Here is a 19,432-nt window from a genome sequence, read left to right as displayed (position 1 = left end):
GCCAGTGACGGTGTTGGAATGTTCTGGCCTTCGCAAGTTTTTCTCATCTCCCTAGTGGTTTATTCATCATTTTAGTGTATATAGTTACTTGTTTGGTTACATGCCCTGTTCCCTGGGGTTTAAACCCTGCACTTTGTGTAAGAAGCCTATGCTGAGGAGCAACCCTCATCAAAGTTGTCTAAAGTATCTGAGGGAAGCCCATGTCAGTGAGAGGTGTAAGATCTGTAAAAGTTTCCCCCGTGGACTAAGAAAGACCGGGATATCTGTCTCGGGGTCATTCTGATGGAGTCGGCAGGTGGGACTTGGCACTGAGCATGACAGCCTGCAGTACCCCTCTGGCGCCCGCTTCATCTGCCCAGCACCGATCTCCCTCCCCGGTTCCGAAGAAGAGGTCCAAGAAGATCTGCATGGAAATGGGACACACTCATGCGGAGAAGGCTAAGGGGGACCTGGCGAGACCTGCGTCGGGCTGCTAATCCTCCCCGTCTCAGAAGGGTCCTTCGCCTCACCGAGCGTCGACCTGAGCACCCGGCCCTCCACCGACTTGTGGTAGAGGCCCTCATTGCTTAGTGGTGCCATCAATTCCAGAGACCTTCCAAGCTATAAAGGACCTCCTGGCACTGCAGTTACCGCAGATGCTGAGGGGCTGCAGAGCGCCGCACTGAGATCTGGCACTGGCGTCTTGGGGCAGTCTGTTGAGGGACAGATCTGCTTGTCAGTCTCCATCATCAAGGCACTGCTCACGGGTGTGCAGGTGATCCCTGGAGTCCAGGCCACACTCTCCAAGTCAGGATACCACCAGATTGGGCTCCCGCCGCCGCTCTCTGGAGGAACGGCACCAAGCGGATCACTGCCATGGAGCAGAGTGACACAAGTCACCAGACTCATGGCGTGTTTCCCCGGCACCATGACCCCACTCACTAGCCCATACAGGAAGACCAAGGACAAGCGTCGGTCCCGTCATATCCAGTGTTTGGGCTTCTCATGCCGCTATCTGGTGCCAGCGCATCAGCAATGTGGCTCGCACGGCACCGCGAGGTATTCAGAGATGGTGCCACCATGGCCGTCAGATATCAGCATCTCATCCTTGGACTTTGATGAAGTTGTCCAGACTAGACAAGTCCTCACTCCAGTATCCGGTTTCCCCACAGTACCACCAATGGGGGCGTGGCCGCAAGGCCAATGGCCTGGACTGTGGCTGTACTGGTTGAGGTTTCCCTCTGGGATTCTGCAGGCCAGTTCCATGAGAGGAACCTTGTTGCAGCAATCCTCCATCCCTGAGAGCACAGTGCCGCACTTGTACACGGACTTGGACCATGAAGGTTCATGCACTTTGGGCCCCTGGGGTTCCACCCCACCCAGAACAGAGACCCCTCCCCCAGCTCAGGTATTGGCCTCTTCCTCATCGTCACTGGACGAGGTGGTCATGGGACCCTCATCTGTGGTGCCGATGGATGATTTTTAAGGCACACGAGGACTTATTGAAAAGGTTTGCCTCCAACTTGGGCCTCAAGATAGAGGAGCTGGATGAGCCAGTTGACAAGCTGTTTGGAATATTGGTCTCGGCAGCTCCTAGTAGAGTGGCCCTCCCAGTCCATGTTAAACTGGCCAAGGCCCTGTGGCAAATCCCGACCTCCCTGCCCCCCACATCGAAGAGGGCAGAAAGGAAATATTATGTTCCAGCAAAGGGGTTTGAATACCTTTTATACCCATTCCGTGCTGGGATCCCTGGTGGTCACAACTGCCAATGACAGGGGAAAGTCAGCTCAACCCCTAAACATAAAGACGCCAAGAGACTCGTTGGGTCAAAAAATTTATTCCATGGCCAGTCTGCAGCTACAAGTGGCAAACCAACAGGCGCAGCTAGGTAGATACCATTTTAATATCTAGCAGTCACTGAACAAGTTTGCAGACTCATTGTCCCCCTCCTCCAAACAGGATTTCAAAGCCATCTTAGAAGAGGGGAGATCGGTGGCCAGGGCATCTCTGCAAGTGGCTTCTGATGCGGTGGACTCTTCAGCTAGGACAGTGGCCTCGACAATATCAATGAGGCAGGCGTCATGTCTCCAATCCTCGAGTCTCCCATCAGAGGTCCAACAATCTATCCAGGACCTCCCCTTCGATGGCCCGGCCCTTGTTGCTGAGCAGACAGATGCCCGACTGCATGGATTTGAAGGACTCCAGGGCTACTTTGCAGTCCCTCGGCCTCTATACACCTTCTTCCTCTGGGAGGCATTTTAAGCCATAGCATGAGCTGCAATCTGGGGACCACTCCCACAGAGACTCCTATAAGAGTTAAAACAAGGCTTACAAGAGGCATCAGGGCCATTTGTCATCTCAACTGGGCTCTAGCCGCCATAACCGGGGTGGAAAGCAGGCCTTTTGAAGGTGCACTCAAGAGCAAACTACCAGTTTTTTCCATGGATCCAACCCCTTTTGTTTTCTTCTCGCTTAGCCTGTTTCCTCCCAGCCTGGGCTGCCGTAACATCAGACAGATGTGTGCTTAGCATGGTGGCTATTGGTTATATCCTCCAATTTGCTGCATGCCCACCTTCCCACCCTCCCTCCCTGTTCTTCTTCAGGGACCCCTTTCATGAGCAACTCCTCAGACAGGAAGCGTGAGCACTCCTACAGGTTGGTGCAGTAGAAGAGGTTTTTAGAGACCTGCGGGGTCAAGGATTTTATTCCCGTTACTTCTTGATCCCAAAGGCAAAAGGGGGAGACCTATTCTGGACTTAAGGCACCTGAAAAAAACACCTCAGAAAGCTAAAATTTCATATGGTCTCCCTAGGCACCATCATTCCCTCTCTGGATCCAGGTGACGTAAGCTGTTCTCGATTTAAAGGACGCCTACTTTCACATTGCGATCTTTCCTGGTCACAGGAGGTTCCTGAGAATTGATAGGAGATGGCCACTACCAGTTTGCGGTCCTCCCTTTTGGCCTCTTGACTGCGCCAAGAGTTTTCACGAAGTGCATGTCGATGGCAGTGGTCTATCTCAGTAGGAGAAGAGTGCAGGTGTTCCCCTACCTGGACAACTGGCTCATCAGGGGCAGTTCAAGGTCTCAGGTCAAGGCTAGAATCTCAGTCACCCAAAGTGTTTGGCAGGTGCTGGGTCTCCTAATAAATGAACAGAAATTGGTTATTAGTCCCTGCACAAAGAATAGAATTTATTGGAGCAATGCTGGACTCATCCAGGACCAGAGCATTCTTTCCAGAGGAAAGATTCCGAACAATGATGAAAATTATTACCCGCATTTCGGCACTTCCCCTCACAACACTGAAGGTGTGCCTCAGCCTCCTGGGCCACATAATGGCCTGTACCTACATGGCTCCCCAGGCCGGGCTGCACCTCAGACCCTTCCGGATGTGGTTGGCGTCAGTCTGTTCTCTGGTCAGGCACCACCTGGACAGAGACAGAAGGTCCCTCCAAAAATACTCACCTCCCTGGTATGGTAGTCGAATCCCAGTCACGTCCTCTTGGGATTACCCTATGAAGCATCTCAGCTGTCAGTAACTCTGGTCTCCGATGCCTTGGACCTGGGATGGGGAGCTCACATTGGTTCCCTGAAGACACAGGGCACGTGAGTCTCAGAGGAACTGGGGTTACATATCAATATCAAAGAACTCAGGGCAATTCATCTAGCCTGTGCAGTTTTTCTACCACATCTTGCCAACAGGGTGGTGCAGATTCTCATGAACAATACAGACAAGGGGGGCCAGATCCCCCTGCCCTATGCATAAAGGCCATGCACTTCTGGGACTTTTGCATCAGCCACAATATTCATCCAATAGCCATTCACCTTCCAGGGGTCAACAGCTCTTTGGTGGACCGTCTCAGCAGGTCCTTCTGCTCTTACCACGAATGGTCCCTCCATCCAGAGGTGGCGGCTTCCATCTTCCAAAGGTGGGGCAAACTCCAGGTGGACCTCTTTGCCAACAGGATGTGCCGTCATTGCTGTTCCTGTCAGGGCCTCAGTGCAGGCTCTGTCACCGACACTTTTCTCCTCCCTTGGTCAGAGGGACTCCTGTATGCCTTCCTGCCAATACCTTTGATCCACAAAGTTCTCCTGAAGGTGAAGAGAGAGAAGGCACAGGTCATCCTTGTGGCACCAACGTGGCCCAGACAGCATTGGTTTGGGTTGCTGGTAGAGCTGGCGGGACCTAGGCATTGGATCCTGCCACTGCACCCAGACCTGTCCCATGATCAAGGTCACCTGCTCCACCTGGAGCTGGCCTCCCTCCACCTAACGGTTTGGATGCTTCATGGCTGATCCAGGAGGAGCAGGCCTGCTTAACCCAAGTTCAGTGCGTGCTTCTGGAGAGCAGGAAGTCATCAACTAGATTGGCCTATAGGGCTAAGTGGAAGCGCTTCATCTGCTGCGTGACCAAATGTGGCGTGTCCCCGACGGAGGCATCGATCCCAACAATCTTGGAGTATCTGCTCCACCTGAAGCAAGAAGGATTGTCCTTCTCGTCAGTTAAGGTCCATGTGTCGGCCATATCTGCTTTCCACCCCTTGGTGGGAGGTAGAACAGTCTTCTCACATGAAATGATGACTAAAGTTCTTCAAAAGTCTGGAAAGGCTTTTCCCGTTGATAAGGGAGCCTTCTTCTCAGTGGGACTTGAACTTGGTCCTTTCCAGACTCACCGGACCGCCCTTTGAACCTGTGGCTTCGTGCTCCCTTATGTACCTGTTCTGGAAGGTCACCTTCCTGGCAGACGTGATAGCGACCAGGCATGTGTCTGAGATCAGGGCATTAACATTGGAACCATCTTACACGGTATTTTACAAGGACACGGTCCAGCTATGCCCACACCCGGCTTTTTTGCCTAACGTGGTCTCCCATTTTCACCTGAATCAGGAGATTTTTCCTGCCTGGTTTTTGCCCCAAACCACGCAACTCCAGTGAGGAGAGGCGTCTGCACTCTCTGGACGTGAGGAGAGCCCTGACTTTTTACATCGACAGGACTAAGCCCTTCCATCTCTCTACACAGCTCTTTGTGGTGGTTGCGGACCGGATGAAGGGTCTACCGGTTTCCTCGCAGCATCTTTCGAAGTGGATCACAGCCTGCATCCGGGCCTGTTATGCGTGGGCTGGAGTTGCACCTCCGGTGTCCTTGACAGCCCACTCAACGAGAGTGCAGGCATAATCTGCGGCCTTCCAAGCGAACGTCCCCATATTGGACATCTGCAGGGCAGCTACCTACTCTTCGGTGCATACCTTCGCGTCCCACTATGCCTTGACGCAGCAAGCTCGGGACGACACTGGCTTCGGTAGAGCAATGCTTCAAGGGTCATGTCCATGAACACCTACCTGCCTCCGGAGACACTGCTGGTGAGTCACCTAAATTGCGAATGGACATGAGCAAGCACTCGAAGAAGAGAGAATGGTTATTTGCCTCATAATTGTTCGTTCTTCGAGGTGTTGCTCATGTCCATTCCACATCAGCCCTCCTTCCCCTCAGTCGGGGTTCCAGCAAGAAGGAACTGAGAGGGAGGGGGTGCTGGTGGAGCCTATATGTAAGCTCGTGTGCACCACTGCAGGGGGCGCTAGAGCGGGCTGGTAAGGGTACCACTGAGGGCAAAGGTTTTCCAGCACCAGAGCATGTGGCGAGCACACACCTAAATTTGGGAATAGACATGAGCAACACATCTCGAAGAACAACAGTTACGAGGTAAGTAACTGTTCTTTTCACTATTAAACACTGTGTAGCTAGATATTCTTTTCTATTCTATTTATATAAATGAAAAGTACGGAAATACTGTGGAAATGTCACTTTTATGTTAGTGGATTGATCTTAATTTAGTAGAGGTAGCCACGGCCCTGTGAGGCAGGAAGTTGAATTTTTAAAATTTATTTATTTATTTTTTATTTTTTAGCTGAAGACATTTTTTTTTACTTGGAGCTGTTCTTTTTTGCAAATATTTAAAAACCCTTTATTGGGGGGAGGTTGTAGTTGTATGCATTTCATTGGGAGATCAGTGTCAGGACCTGTACATAGATGTAAACAGCACTCCCCATTCCCACTGACTTCTCTGGCTTTTTCTTTTATCTGCAGACTGTCTCCCTCTTTCCTGGAGGGTGTTTCATCCCAGTGTGGAATAGGATGCTATGCTTTTGAAAATGTGCTATCTTTTCCATAGCTTAAAACTGGAGTCCAAACTACTTGTGTCCATTTAAAGATACCATAGTAATACTTGTAAGAATCAAGGCATTCTGGCTAACTTCCACGTGTAATAATTGTGGGGTGGATTTATATAGGCAGAAAGTTTGTTGTTGCAGTATTTTTCTTCACTTCATTTCTTGAACTGTTGTGTGAGTTTGTTGTGTTCCACCCCAGAGCTGGCTGTGTTATGGTGATGGAGAAAGTAATACTTACATTTCTGATAATGATATTGAGCTGGCTGAGGCTCAACCAGACGAGGAGGAGCAGGTGGTAATGGGTGGGGTAAGCAGACTGATGAGAGGACTGAGGAAATAGTTCCTTTGAGGGAGTACATCTGCCACCAATCATCAGAGTTTGCAAGACCTCAGCTGCTACTACATGTTCATAGTGCAGCAGTAACCATGTTGGCTTTTTACCGTCTATAATGGGCCAGAAGAATGCAGCTTTTCTTTTAGAAGGAGACCTTACTCCTTTCTAGACTCAGGATTAGAGTGTTGTGGTGCATTCTACATGGAGCTAGAGCTTAAAATTTAGAGGCTGAAGCTAGTGCAGAATGCAGCACCTTACTTATTGGGTGGAGCATGTCACAGAGCACATGGCTCTGAGATCTACACTGCATGTATTTTAGTCTCTGAATGGAATTTAAGATGTTGATCATGACCTGCAAAACCTAAATGGTCTCTGACCTGCCAGTATGAAAGATGTTCAACTTTCTCAAAAATATCATGGCTTTTGCATCATAAGTTCCTGGGAGACTAAAGGGGCTGCTTTGATTTACTGGCCAACTCAGCTAATTTATTGTTTGTATATGACTGTTTTTTCACTTCTGGGTGATCATTTAAGATCGTAAGTCTCATTAATTGTTAGGGTGCCTAGAGTTTGTTGTTGTTTTTCTTTTTTTATGGGCCTCCTGTAGTTTTTAAGGTTTTGAAGGTTAATGAGTTAATGACTGTATAAGCACTTTGCAATCCTCAGATGAGAGTTCTAATAAGCATCCTGGTGGTGATTTTAATTTTAATACTTACACATCATGTTTACTTTAAAGGCGAACTGCTGCTTGGAGAACTACAAATGATGAAAAAAAAGCACTAGATCAAGCCAGTGAAGAGACTTGGAATGATTTTCGGGAGGCTGCTGAGGCACACAGACAAGTGAGGAAATACGTAATGAGCTGGATTAAACCTGGAATGACAATGATAGACATCTGGTGAGAATAAAGACTTTTCCTTGAAAGACACTATTATAAAAACTGCTTTTTGTAGTCTGAGGGAGAGATTCAAAAGTCACACACTTAATCGACTGCATTTTGAATGCTGTCAGTTCAAGGTACTTTTTGGTGAGTTCTTCCAGTGTCCCCCCATTTATTCCTTTCATTTTCTCTTCACTGTAGAGTCCATCAGCACCACTTCTTTAGTTAGTGGAATAGGGTTCACTGGAAGCACTGCAAGCAGTTCTTAGTCTGTGCTCCACCACTGAGCATGGGAACATATTGAGTTTCCATATTAACTTTATCATTGTATGTATCTCACTTTATCACCTGGGTTATATATTTTTTTGGTTCTGTGCCTCTGCTCTTCTTGTACATAAGACTTCCTCAGGGTACGAGGAGTGGCAGCAAGTGACTCTGATAGTGGCACAAGCATCTGTTCTGAGTTTGTCAGCGTTGCCAATAAAGTACTGTGTGTAGAAGCAGCATAGGTGCAATCTGCTATTAGGAATGGGAAAAGAGGCACAAAGCTAGCATGTATACACCTATCCCACAGCACTACTTTTCCTACATATATTGCTTCCTCACTAGCATCATTTTCATTCTACTCATGCTTTTTCTGGAGATGCAAGTGCAATCCTCCTCCTGTGACATTCTCCCCTAGGAGCTCAGAAATCAAAACTTTTGATTGTCAGGATTAATATTGAAAAGAAATAATTATCCAGCTAATCTCTCTTCTGAGTCTTTAGCATTTGATATTGGGATAAACTTGTAGTTCCAAAACATACTGCAGGTATTGGCAGGAAAATGTGTCATCAAAGAGGGTGAAAGACAGCTGCCTTTGTGATCCTCAGTCTGTCTGAAACAAATCGGGCATGCTGTTGAATTACTTAACTTGAATGTTTTAGGTTATAAACAGAAATTTCCTGAAGACATGGCCTCCTTTGCTAGTGTATCACAAGCTATCGAGGCTTACTTATCCATATAAGCTTTTTCAAAACTATTTTAAGTGAATAGTTTTGTTGGATGAAATTGGGATAAACTGCATTGATGTGAGTCACAGTTTACACCAGTGGGCTGGAATTATATGAGGACTTGCACTGACAGAGCTATATCACTGTGGCTATACCAGTGGCTAAAAATATACTAGTGTAGGCAAAGCCCAAGAAAAAATACATAATGCAACAAGTTTTAATTTTACCCCCATCGTTAATAAAAGGAAATGGTGTAATATTATTTTTGTAATGGATTACCTTTTTTGAGTAGGTGGAAATCACCTTACTAAACAGTTCTGAGACTGCAAAGTCTCTGTGCCATACGTAACTGTACTAAAACAATTCAATTTCATTTGCCCAGAATTTATGTTGTGTGCCTGACTAGTTAAATGTAGCTTGTAAAGCATATTCTTCCAAATTTAGGTAAAAACATAAGGAAAACAAATCAGTCTGGTCAAAGACAGGACTAAATTAAACGGTCTCAAACAGATTAGAATAAAATAAGGAACTAAAACATCACTAACCATGTTTACCTCTCAGCTCTGGATCTGTTGCTGGTTAGTATGGTGTGTTACAGATAAGACTGAAATTAAATATTTAGGCTAATGCTTTTCTTTGTCTTGTATGTTCTTGCATTTGTAAACAAGTGTGTTAAAATAACTGTTTTAGTATATTGTGTGATTTTAATTGAAACCGTCTCTTTTCCTAGTGAAAAACTAGAAGACTGCTCACGCAAACTGATAAAAGAAAATGGTTTAAATGCAGGTCTTGCATTTCCCACTGGGTGTTCTCTGAATAACTGTGCAGCCCACTACACTCCCAATGCTGGAGATCCTACAGTTTTGCAATATGATGATATTTGCAAAATAGACTTTGGGACACACGTTAGTGGTTAGTTTTCCCTTATGAATTATAAAATTATATTGTTGAATTGTTTTGTTGGATGCAAACAGTGTACCAAATTAATTTCTTTTTCTGATTTCAGGTCGTATTATTGATTGTGCTTTTACTGTTACATTCAATCCAAAATATGATAGACTGTTACAAGCAGTAAAAGATGCCACTAATACTGGAATAAAGGTATCCTAATTATGAAAATTAATTTTGCTGTGTTCTGACATTTAAATAGAAGCTAAGTCCCCCACAATAGGTTTTAAAACTTTTCTGTGTTTATCTCTTTATTTTCAGTGTGCTGGAATAGATGTTCGTCTCTGTGATGTTGGTGAAGCCATCCAAGAAGTTATGGAGTCCTATGAGGTCGAAATTGATGGCAAAACATATCAAGGCAAGCTCTCTCCTTTATAGTATGTAGTAATAGCTATCCTGGGAATGTTTGTACAAATTGTACTTTATTCTTAGCCATTGAAGTGATCTTTGTTTGTGGTAGTGTACGTGTGGTACAAGTAGCTTTCATTAAACTTACTTGTATGACCACTTTCCTCAACTGTAATCTAAAGGAACTTTGCTCTCTGTATGATTGAGAACTTCTCTGTTCTTTTCAAACTCTTACTGTTTATCCTCAAGGAACACTTGCTGTACTCAAAGGCTAAAAGTGAGAACAGCCTTTCATAATTTTTGTTTGCAAAATACATAAGAAATCATTGAATATCTATTGGTTAGAATTATGAATCAGGTTTCCTTAAGGCCTGAGTTGTCTGTCATAGTAATAAAGCTATCACTCCATATACACAGTAAGTTAGAATCTTGCCTAACTGAAATTTATACAAGAGTGGAGTGATTTTTCTCTTGTTCCCTCTGCAACACATGTGGGTCTTTGAATTTGCTTCCAGTGCTCCTGGTGTGGGCTAATATAGTCAGTGGCATTGAAGGGTTACACATTTGTTAGTGACTTACCTAACTGTCTATATTTTGCTTTTTTTATAACAGTCAAACCAATTCGCAATCTGAATGGACATTCAATTGGGCAATATAGGATACACGCTGGAAAAACTGTGCCCATTGTGAAGGGAGGAGAAGCAACAAGAATGGAGGTAAACTGAGAGTTCATAAGTATTTAACTCTCTTCTGTTTGACCTTTTCTAAATATATCACCATAGGAAAACTATCTACTGCATAGTCCAAGTGCATAGTATTTGTGACCACATGGAAAATAAATGGTAGGGAATGACCTTGCTACGCATAGTGCTGTTTTTATGAAATATTGAATATCACTTTGGGACTTGGTATTTCAACTTCATGGCTCGTGTCTTTTTTCCCCTTCACTATTCCAGCTACCAGTCACGTTTTCTGAAGTTGAAGTCCTGCGCTCTTGTAATAAACTTCTTGAAATCTAAAGCCTGGGGAGGATAAGGAAATTATTAAACAGACTTACGTTAGTTAAAATTGTGTGCATATACAATATTTAAGTAATATTGCGAGACTATTGTAGATTTTAGGAGGGAAAACGAGCCAGGAATTCTTAAGTTTGAGGATGAACTTAAAATAAGAATCTGGAAGTTCAGAAGTTCTTTCACTGAGGGTGGGTGCAGTGGTTTAGACTGTTCAGTTTCTGGTGGAATGGTGATTCTGAGGTAAAATACTTTTTGGAATCTGTATGGAGGATAAGAAATACGGCATAAGTGTTCCTAGCTGTTGAAGTGTGTATGGGAAGGGAAGAGATATTGTATGCATTGGTGGCCCCTGAAATGTGCTTAGTAAATCTTTATTTGTGGTGAGGTTGGAGGTTTGTGTTCTATATCAGGAATGCAGAAGGGGTTATTGCAGTGTGGTTACTGGGTGTAGAAAAGGTACCTTTATGGTAAAGGAGATGAGCAGTAATATGTCTGCTGAGGTTGATTGGGGAATTTTAACTATAAATTAACAGACTTTGTTCTTATTGGTCATTTAACTTTATGTATGTACAAGCTTAATTCTTTGAATGAATTTTTGAGTGAGAAATATTTCTGTAGTATCTTAGCTGTCCAAGAAGCTTTGCAAATAGAGCTAGACATGTTTCTTTTCTTTGAAAAGCTTGCAGTCTGATTTTTACAGATAAAAACAATTAGGCATGCTTGTAATCTGTGATCAAAGATTATTCTTAAAATAGGTGCGTTACCTGAAAGATGGGGTTAATGAAGCATTTTGGAGGAGAGAGGATACTTGTTGCATGGGATAAGGAAAGCTATTCCAAGCACAGAGGCAATAAATATATTACATTAGGTCCCAAGCGCATCCAGCTGCCATTTTGATCAATGTCTAATTTTTAAATTGAATAACAAGATAAGAAATCCAGGGCTTGTTTAGAAGATTGGTAATGGGATAAGAAGCCTTTAATTTTATTTCTAGGTCACTGCTTCTAATCCAGCCATGGTCACTAGTAATCGGGTCACTCACTATCATTTGACAGATGTATAGTGGCTTATGAAAAATTGTGTCAATTTAATAGACATATTCTTGTCACAAAAAAGCACCATTGCAATTGTTATCTATAGTGACTTTCTTGTTAGCAGTGTAAGAAAGAAACCAAGGATTTAACTGTCTTCTTACCTCTCCAGATGACCCCTGCAGAAAAAGATTAAGGAGTACTGTGTGTGCAAGCTGCAAAAAGCTTGTCATATCCTTCATATGTTGGCTTTTGTAAATGGATAGGTTTTGTATATCATCTGTCAGGCAGTTAACAGCATAGCATTAATTAGAGTTATTAAAATGTAGTTTGCTTTAAATATTTCAGAGTTTTGAGGGTGCTGTTTAATTAAAGAACCTATCCATGTGTAATTCCTTGTAATATACACTTCCATGTTGCTCATATTTTGCTATACTTAAACTTAATTATACAAGAATTTTTAGCATTTGACTATTGATTTTTCTTTTGATGTCTTTACATAATGTTCACTTGTCTGTTTTTTTTTTCTTGTAGGAAGGTGAAATATATGCTATAGAAACCTTCGGTAGCACAGGAAAGGGTGTTGTTCATGATGACATGGAATGTTCTCATTATATGAAAAATTTTGATGTTGGGCATGTGCCAATAAGGTTAGATCTGGTTTTGAAGCTATTTTTACTGCACCAGATGAAGTTGTTACTTTTTTTCTGTAGGGCTCGGGCACAGCAAAGACTCTTAACTAATATCAGGTCTTTCAAGGGAGTTGAAAAGAGTAATGTAAATGATGCTCTTACATGAACTGTGGTGTAATATGCACATGAATGTGTACTAGACTGTTCGCACATACAGCATGACACAGTTCTTGCGCCAGAGCTTGAAAATAGCAACCAAAAAAAAAATTAGATAAGCTGATACCCATCTAAATGTAGTCTCTATTTACACCATAATTTACATAATTTGAAAATAAATATTTTTTGTAACTTCACAACTCCCCCTTCTCTTCTCAGAATGCCTCTCTTGTTTCCTTCTTTGCGCTTCTATGACTTAAGATTCTGTAGCATAAGCAAATGTCTTTTTGGGAACAGAGCTGGTTCAACTATTAGTGTCATAATTCTTCAGCACAGTGCATTGACATAAAATGTAGTAACCCCACTAATTTAGTTTGATTTCCAGATTTCACTGGGATTGCATTACATGATATTTTAAGAAATGAAGCAGATAAAAGTATTTTTAAAGCACAGGTATTCAGAGTATAGCAGTAATGGTATGGTACACTAAATACACAGCACTGTTTCAAGGTCTTTTTACTACATCCACAACATTTACACGTGTGTGTAATGCAGTATATGCTTTTTAGTATTAATGTTAAGGTTGCAAAAGGAAAAGGTCAAGTCTGCAAATACTGAAGTTTTGAAGTTGCCCACTTCTCAGCTGTCATGACCAAACTAACTGAAAATTAAACATATTTTGAACATTTGTTACAGATTTTACAAATTATTTGACTTTCAGAACTGAAATTTAACATTGGTAAATATCAAGATTAATCTCAAATTATCCAGATTAGTCTCAAATTAGTATAGTACATTAGAAACTTCAGGACAATAGAGTACTCATTCAAGGCTGAGTTAATAGTACAGCAGCATTTTGTTTGTTTTAAAGGCTGTATTTTTGCAATGGAAAATAAAGGTTTAACTTTTTTGCATGAATAGAACCTTAGATGATGTGAAAAGACATCAAAATCATAGGCTGTGCAGCTTTGTAACACCCACATATTTATCTTTTTACTGGTGGCTTTTATTTCTGTATTAAATGCTTTCTTGATGGTACCTCTTTTTTTCTCGCAGTTAATTCAGTTCATTCTTTCTTCTAGGCTTCCAAGAGCAAAACATTTGCTAAATGTTATCAATGAAAACTTTGGCACTCTTGCCTTCTGCCGCAGATGGCTAGATCGTCTGGGAGAAAGTAAATATCTAATGGCTCTGAAGAACCTGTGTGACTTGGGTATAGTGGATCCATATCCTCCTTTATGCGACATTAAAGGCTCATATACCGCACAGTTTGAGCATACTATATTATTGCGCCCAACATGCAAAGAAGTTGTCAGCAGAGGAAATGACTACTAAACTCAGTGTCACCTCAACACCTTTATACTCTAGGCTTTGTTGGAACACGTTATACCAGAATTAATTTGCAACGTATTGTCTGTTTTAACAGTGGACCGATCTAATACTTTCCATGTTTGGAAAGGAAGGAATTTAATCAAAGGCAAGTCTTCTAATGTAACTAACCAAGGAAAAGCTTTCATGCCTCTAGAAATATTTCAGAAGGTTACATATATTTTTTCTGTTCAGGGAAATATGTGCTAAGTTTGGAATGAGTTATACATTTTGTTTTGAACATTTATGATGAGATGCTTTTTCAAATATTTATATTACCATATTCCTACTTGAATGCTTTGAATGATTACACCTGACTTCTGCGCCTAAGCCCTCTATGGCATTGCCTTTTAAACTTCCTGGAATCCATTTTGTAAAAAATAGACAGATTTTCAGATCTTAAACACGTATATACTTTTTAAAAGTCTGGTTATGATTCTGGGCAGGAGTCTGCTGCGGAAACTGCTCTATTAAATAATTTAAAAAAATCCAGTTGCCATTTATTGTCTTGAAACTGGGCCTGTCCTACCATTTATGTGAAACTTGACAATCTATCGTCTGTTTAACAGTAGTATCTATGCTGGGAGCTAGGCCAAGGAGTATAGTATGTGGCAGTGCCAGCAGTTGTTTTTTGTGTTGTTGAGCATGTCACTCTCAAATCATGACATTTTCTGTATTAAAACATGCTAGCAAGTACTTTTTGGCCGACTCCTCTGCTGCTGTTCTCAGTAGGGAGGACACCTGATACACCTTCTTAAGCTAAATGCATCACTTTATACAATCACTGGACTTGCTGTCAGCCTTTAATATTAAAATGTCACTTCAGATTCTTTGGTACTTGCATGCCCCATTGCATGAAATTAAATATTAATTGATCTTGGTTTCCTGCCTCCTCAAAACACAGTATAGGTAGTATAAAGACTCAGTAGTGAGGATGAAAACACTAGCTTTGGTGCGTAGTTGAATCTTCTTCCAGATGAGCAAACTAAATTGGAATACTTGACACTTTCTAGATGTAACAAGCATCATTATCTTTCTGTTACGACTAGCCGAATCTCATTCATTAGTTTATTTTACTAAATCATTAGGATTTTTAGAGCTTGAACTACAGTAGGCTTAACACCACTGCCTGCTTATTGAGTCACTAATATTAAAATTCTGCATAAAGTTATTGATAACAAATATGCCAGCTTCTATAGTAGTCAGCATGAGTGCCTTAAACATACCTGCTTTAGGAAAAGAAAACTTTTTGGGAGGATATGAAGGTGGCCTCTGTTTTATTTCAAATCTTTTTATTATCTTTAATTTAGAAATATTAGGTACTTTATGTCCCCTTTTTGGATTAAAGGGTGTATTTTGATCTCACAGGACCCTGATATATGAGCTGCAGCTCTCCTGGTCACCAGTTTTGAGGGAGGGAACAAAAGGTGGCAAAATGCCTAAAATAAAAGAAAGTAGGTCCACAGGATCTTTCCTGATTTTTCCATACTTTATATTTGTTGCTTTTAGAAATGAGTGAAATAAACTCATTGACTTAATTACTGTTTGACTGTTTCCACTTTGGAGTCTATATCTCCTGCATGTATTTCCAGCTAGTGAGTGGGCAACACCATCTACATATGTCTGTGAACTTGTTGGATCACAAGAGGGCATAATGCAGTGAGTACCTTGCAGTAATGAAAACTAGCATTTGTAAGGATCCGTGGTAGGGGTGGGGTTGTGTTAGGCAGTTAAATTGTGATTTTTAAATGTATTGGCAGGGCCAGCGATGGCGCCATACACTTCTAGCCATTGTACTAGTAAAGTACCAGTAGTGGGTGCCTATGTTTATTGCTTTATTTGGGGGAAGGGTTGGGGCTGGAAGACTTTATCCAGGTTTGCGCTATAAACTTACATTAGTAAAACTACGTTGCTTAGGGATGTGAAAAATCCACACCTTTTGAGCAACACTTTTATCGACCTAACCCACAGGGTAGACAGCACTACGTTGGCAGGAGGGCTTCTCCTGTCGAAGGAGCTACTGCCTTTCATGGAGGTGGATCAGCTACACCAATGGGAGAAGCTCTCCCATTGGCTTAGTAATGTCTTCACTGCAGTGTTTTAAACGTTGACCTGCCTTTTGTTTTTTAGCTTATCTGCTAATTTGCTTGTACCATTCTCATCAACTAATTCTCTGCTTGATAGTCTAGAAGCAGCCTTATAGCTTCTGGTTATGTTTCTACAGGTTACATCATTCTTTTTTCTGTAGCTTTTCTGATCACTTCCAGAGCTGTTAAAATCATATGAAAATAACTTTGAAATCTTATTGGACAGGGTGGTTTTCCCTCCTTTTCTTGTCCCAACACCCAAACCACATGCGGAGTTTAAAAAAAAAAGGAACAGCGAAATGGGGAAAGATTTTAGTTTACCTTCTTGCTTCTGCTAATTTCCTAATTGCCAGTTTACACACTAGGAACTTTGGCAGCAGCATTAATAGCAAGTAAAAGGGGGAATAATTATTTGAAATGTAATTTTCAGTCTTTTAGCTCTTGCAGTGTGTGTTTTTTGCACTCTGGTGGCCCAGTACATTTCTACTGAAGGAAGCATCTGCTTTGCATATGGTTTTTTGGTATCATGCCTGAATGGATTCCACATAAGACAAGGGTGCTATCTGTAACTGCATGTGGTGTAATCTTATCAAGATCTGCTTCACATAGCTCGATCTGTCATCTAACAGTGGAGGTTTTGACCAAGATTTTCAAATATGGGACTCTAAAGTTAGGAGTTAATGTTCATATTTAGGCCTAAATAAACTGCTGTCTTTCTTCCTTCTCCTGATGGAGCATTTCTTGTTCCTCTCTTGCTCTTTTATCATTGCCTTGAATGTTTCCATGGAAATAGTCTTCCCTTACTCCATAGGGTGATCCATGGACCACTGTGCTGGTTGCCTGGCTGTCATAACATGATGGTGGTGCTTTTTAGTCAGTTGAGTGAGTGTCTTGTCTAATCCTCTTGCTGCTGGACACAGCTCTGCCCATGTTGGGCAGATACAGTTTTTGCACCTTTGCTTTCTGAGCTGCCTACTTCAACCAGCAGTAATGTTGAGACAGGGCATCTTGTAGCAAGGAGCAGGCACTAAAACTGGCAAGGCACTTCCTGTTTCATGAGACGGTATTGCCTGAGGAGCGTGGCAGGCACAAGGATTATAGAGGGCGGGGATGCTTGAGTAGAAAGTTTCTTGTAAACATGTTTTGGAACCATAAGACTGCTAGATGCAAATTGTATCTGTAATGAGCAGGACATAATTACACAAAGTTGTTTTTTGAATGCTTTGCATGTTGTTCAGTAGTTTGCTGTGCGCTTCACAGAATACAGAGAGACGGCCGTTGCCCAAAAGAGCTTACATTCTGAAGGCCAGAGTCTGCTGCCAGGTTCAGTAGTTCTTATTTTGGGAGAACTGCTATTGAGACCAGTGGGATTACTTGCAGGTACTGCTCAGCTTGAGTAAGGATGGTGAAATCTGACACTTTGAAAGAGTCGCATGGCTGACATGTGAGCTGCAGTCACTTTCTGTAACACAAAATTGTAGCTCTTGCTGAAGGCTGCCACCCTGATATTTCTTTTGAGAGGCAGGGGGCCACTTTTTAAAAATAACTGTGCTAAGTAAAGAGCAGTAGTAAATGGCACACTTCTCTTTACTTCATCGCTTGAGCTAATGTAGCCGTTTCAGCACTTTGAGCCTGAGGTATGTAGCAACCTGACTCATATTGTAGCATGTATCTTAAATTAATATATTTTAGGCAAGAGGTACTGTGCCTTTAAAAAGATTAAACTTCAAGTAAGTGTGTCCTCAAAGTGAAGTTACCACAAAGTGGTTAGTTCTTTAGCAGAACAGCAGTTCTTCACTATACATCTTCTGTACTGCCTCCAGTATGGAAAACCATATTGAAAATCCAATAGAGGTACAAAAAACAAAGTTTAAAAGAGTTAAGAGAAACTTTTTAATGCTGTGACGTAAACATTACTGGAATTCTTTAGTCTGGTTTGTACAGGTGGTGGTTGGAGTTAGAGAAACACTCTGCCAAATCCTAGTTGCTTCAAATATTTTTGTATGGGAGGAAAAAAATTAGGTTATCTTTATGGTTAATCAAAGTTTGTCATGGCTTTTGCAATTTAAAAATGTCATTGCTACTCAGTATTTTGTGGAGCATCTTTTAGCCTTCCTTAAACATGAAAAGTGGTCTTCTCCTATCAGAAAATAGTGCTTTGCAGAATGTTCATTTTCTTTATATGTAAATGTGTTCAGTGCAGACAGGTGAGCTATAAAACCATGTAATTTAGGAATGCATAACATACTTTAGACAAGACCTGGTATCATTTTATAAGAATTTTTTTTTGGTATTCTATTATAGATTTTTCCTATATAAATATGAGACATTTTTTGTTTGTTTTATAAATTGAAATGTTTCAGTACATTTTAAAAAGTAAAATCTCTTCATTCACTTGGAAAAAAAGTGTGCTGTGATTATTTTTTTAGGATTTTTGCAGCTAAGATTGTGACTTGCATTTTTTGCCATGACAAACCCGCAGTCTTAATAATCAAGGTAAAAGGCAACCAAGCAGATTTTGCAGAGCTGCCATGCGTGAGAGTTCTGCAAGACTCCAGTCATTCAGTAAAGAACAGATTTTCAAGTTGACACTGTGTGCAAAAGTAACTTCTAGAATCAGTTTCTAAGATCAGGAACAGTTCAGGCTTGTCCAAACGGTTCTGGGGCTTGGCCACACCCAAGACAAGTACCTCCAAATTTGTATCGCCACACTGAATTCTTATTAAAATAACTAAAAAACTTCTGAATGCAACTTTATTTAGTTTTAACTGTATACATAAATCTATGTAGCCCGGTACTTACATGGCCCTCATTACTCTAGTGTGGGACTAGCTCCCTTCGCTTTATTTAAAAAACAAAAAAGGCTATTATAGAGAAACCTGAAAGATTTATCAGGGCAAAAGTCTGTCCCTGAAAGGCAATTGGGAAAGAAAATTTTCCATTCTGGATCCTAAAGCCTCTCCCAGTACAACATGGTTGAGATGTAGTGAGCAATAAAGAAGAATTATCCATCCCTTAAAACTAGTAGTATTCTATTTTGGGACTACTTGGAACATTATCTTGCAAAAGGATGTTACTGTTGAGGATTGAAGGTCATGCTTGTACTGATTTACGAAGTTGTTGATGAATGGCCAGGTGACAGCTTTACAGACTTCCTATGTGGTTATATGTCTATTCTGCCCAGGTGGTTGCCATGGAATTGGAGGATTCTGATGCTTTCAGGCTCTATAATATTTAAGATGAAAGGAGACAAATCATTTTAAAAATGAAGAAAATGGTAAATTCCATTTGTTTTTTAGTGTTATCCTTGACTTTAGGCTGCTCATCCTCTTCCTCTGGCTGGATTTCAGTGGTGGACACAACTTTCCTCCCTGTGGGAAAGAACATCTGCTGCTTTGATCTGGTAGTATTGTAATCCAAAAGCAAAGAGTTCCCCATCCTTTAGGAAAAAACTAATTAAGCAGAAGCCATGAACACTACGTGGAACCTTTCTCC

At 41.7% G+C, this 19,432-nt stretch overlaps 1 protein-coding gene across 1 annotated transcript in view; it reads left to right on the top strand.

Moving 5' to 3' along the window:
- Positions 1–15,329, top strand: part of METAP2 (methionyl aminopeptidase 2) — a 34,538-nt gene extending 19,209 nt beyond the window's left edge. The window contains exons 5-11 of the mRNA XM_067559787.1: positions 7,216–7,377; positions 9,082–9,263; positions 9,358–9,452; positions 9,561–9,657; positions 10,260–10,363; positions 12,229–12,344; positions 13,565–15,329. Coding sequence (XP_067415888.1) covers positions 7,216–7,377; positions 9,082–9,263; positions 9,358–9,452; positions 9,561–9,657; positions 10,260–10,363; positions 12,229–12,344; positions 13,565–13,817 — 1,009 coding nt within the window. The 3' untranslated portion in view covers positions 13,818–15,329. The remainder of the gene's footprint in view (positions 1–7,215; positions 7,378–9,081; positions 9,264–9,357; positions 9,453–9,560; positions 9,658–10,259; positions 10,364–12,228; positions 12,345–13,564) is intronic.
- Positions 15,330–19,432: the final 4,103 nt, after the last annotated feature.

This window comes from Emydura macquarii, unplaced genomic scaffold (assembly GCF_026122565.2).
Source record: "Emydura macquarii macquarii isolate MOO-44397 ecotype Brisbane River unplaced genomic scaffold, CSIRO-AGI_Emac_v2 contig_2205, whole genome shotgun sequence".
Taxonomy (NCBI): domain Eukaryota; kingdom Metazoa; phylum Chordata; order Testudines; family Chelidae; genus Emydura; species Emydura macquarii.
This window is presented reverse-complemented; position numbering and strand designations above follow the sequence as displayed.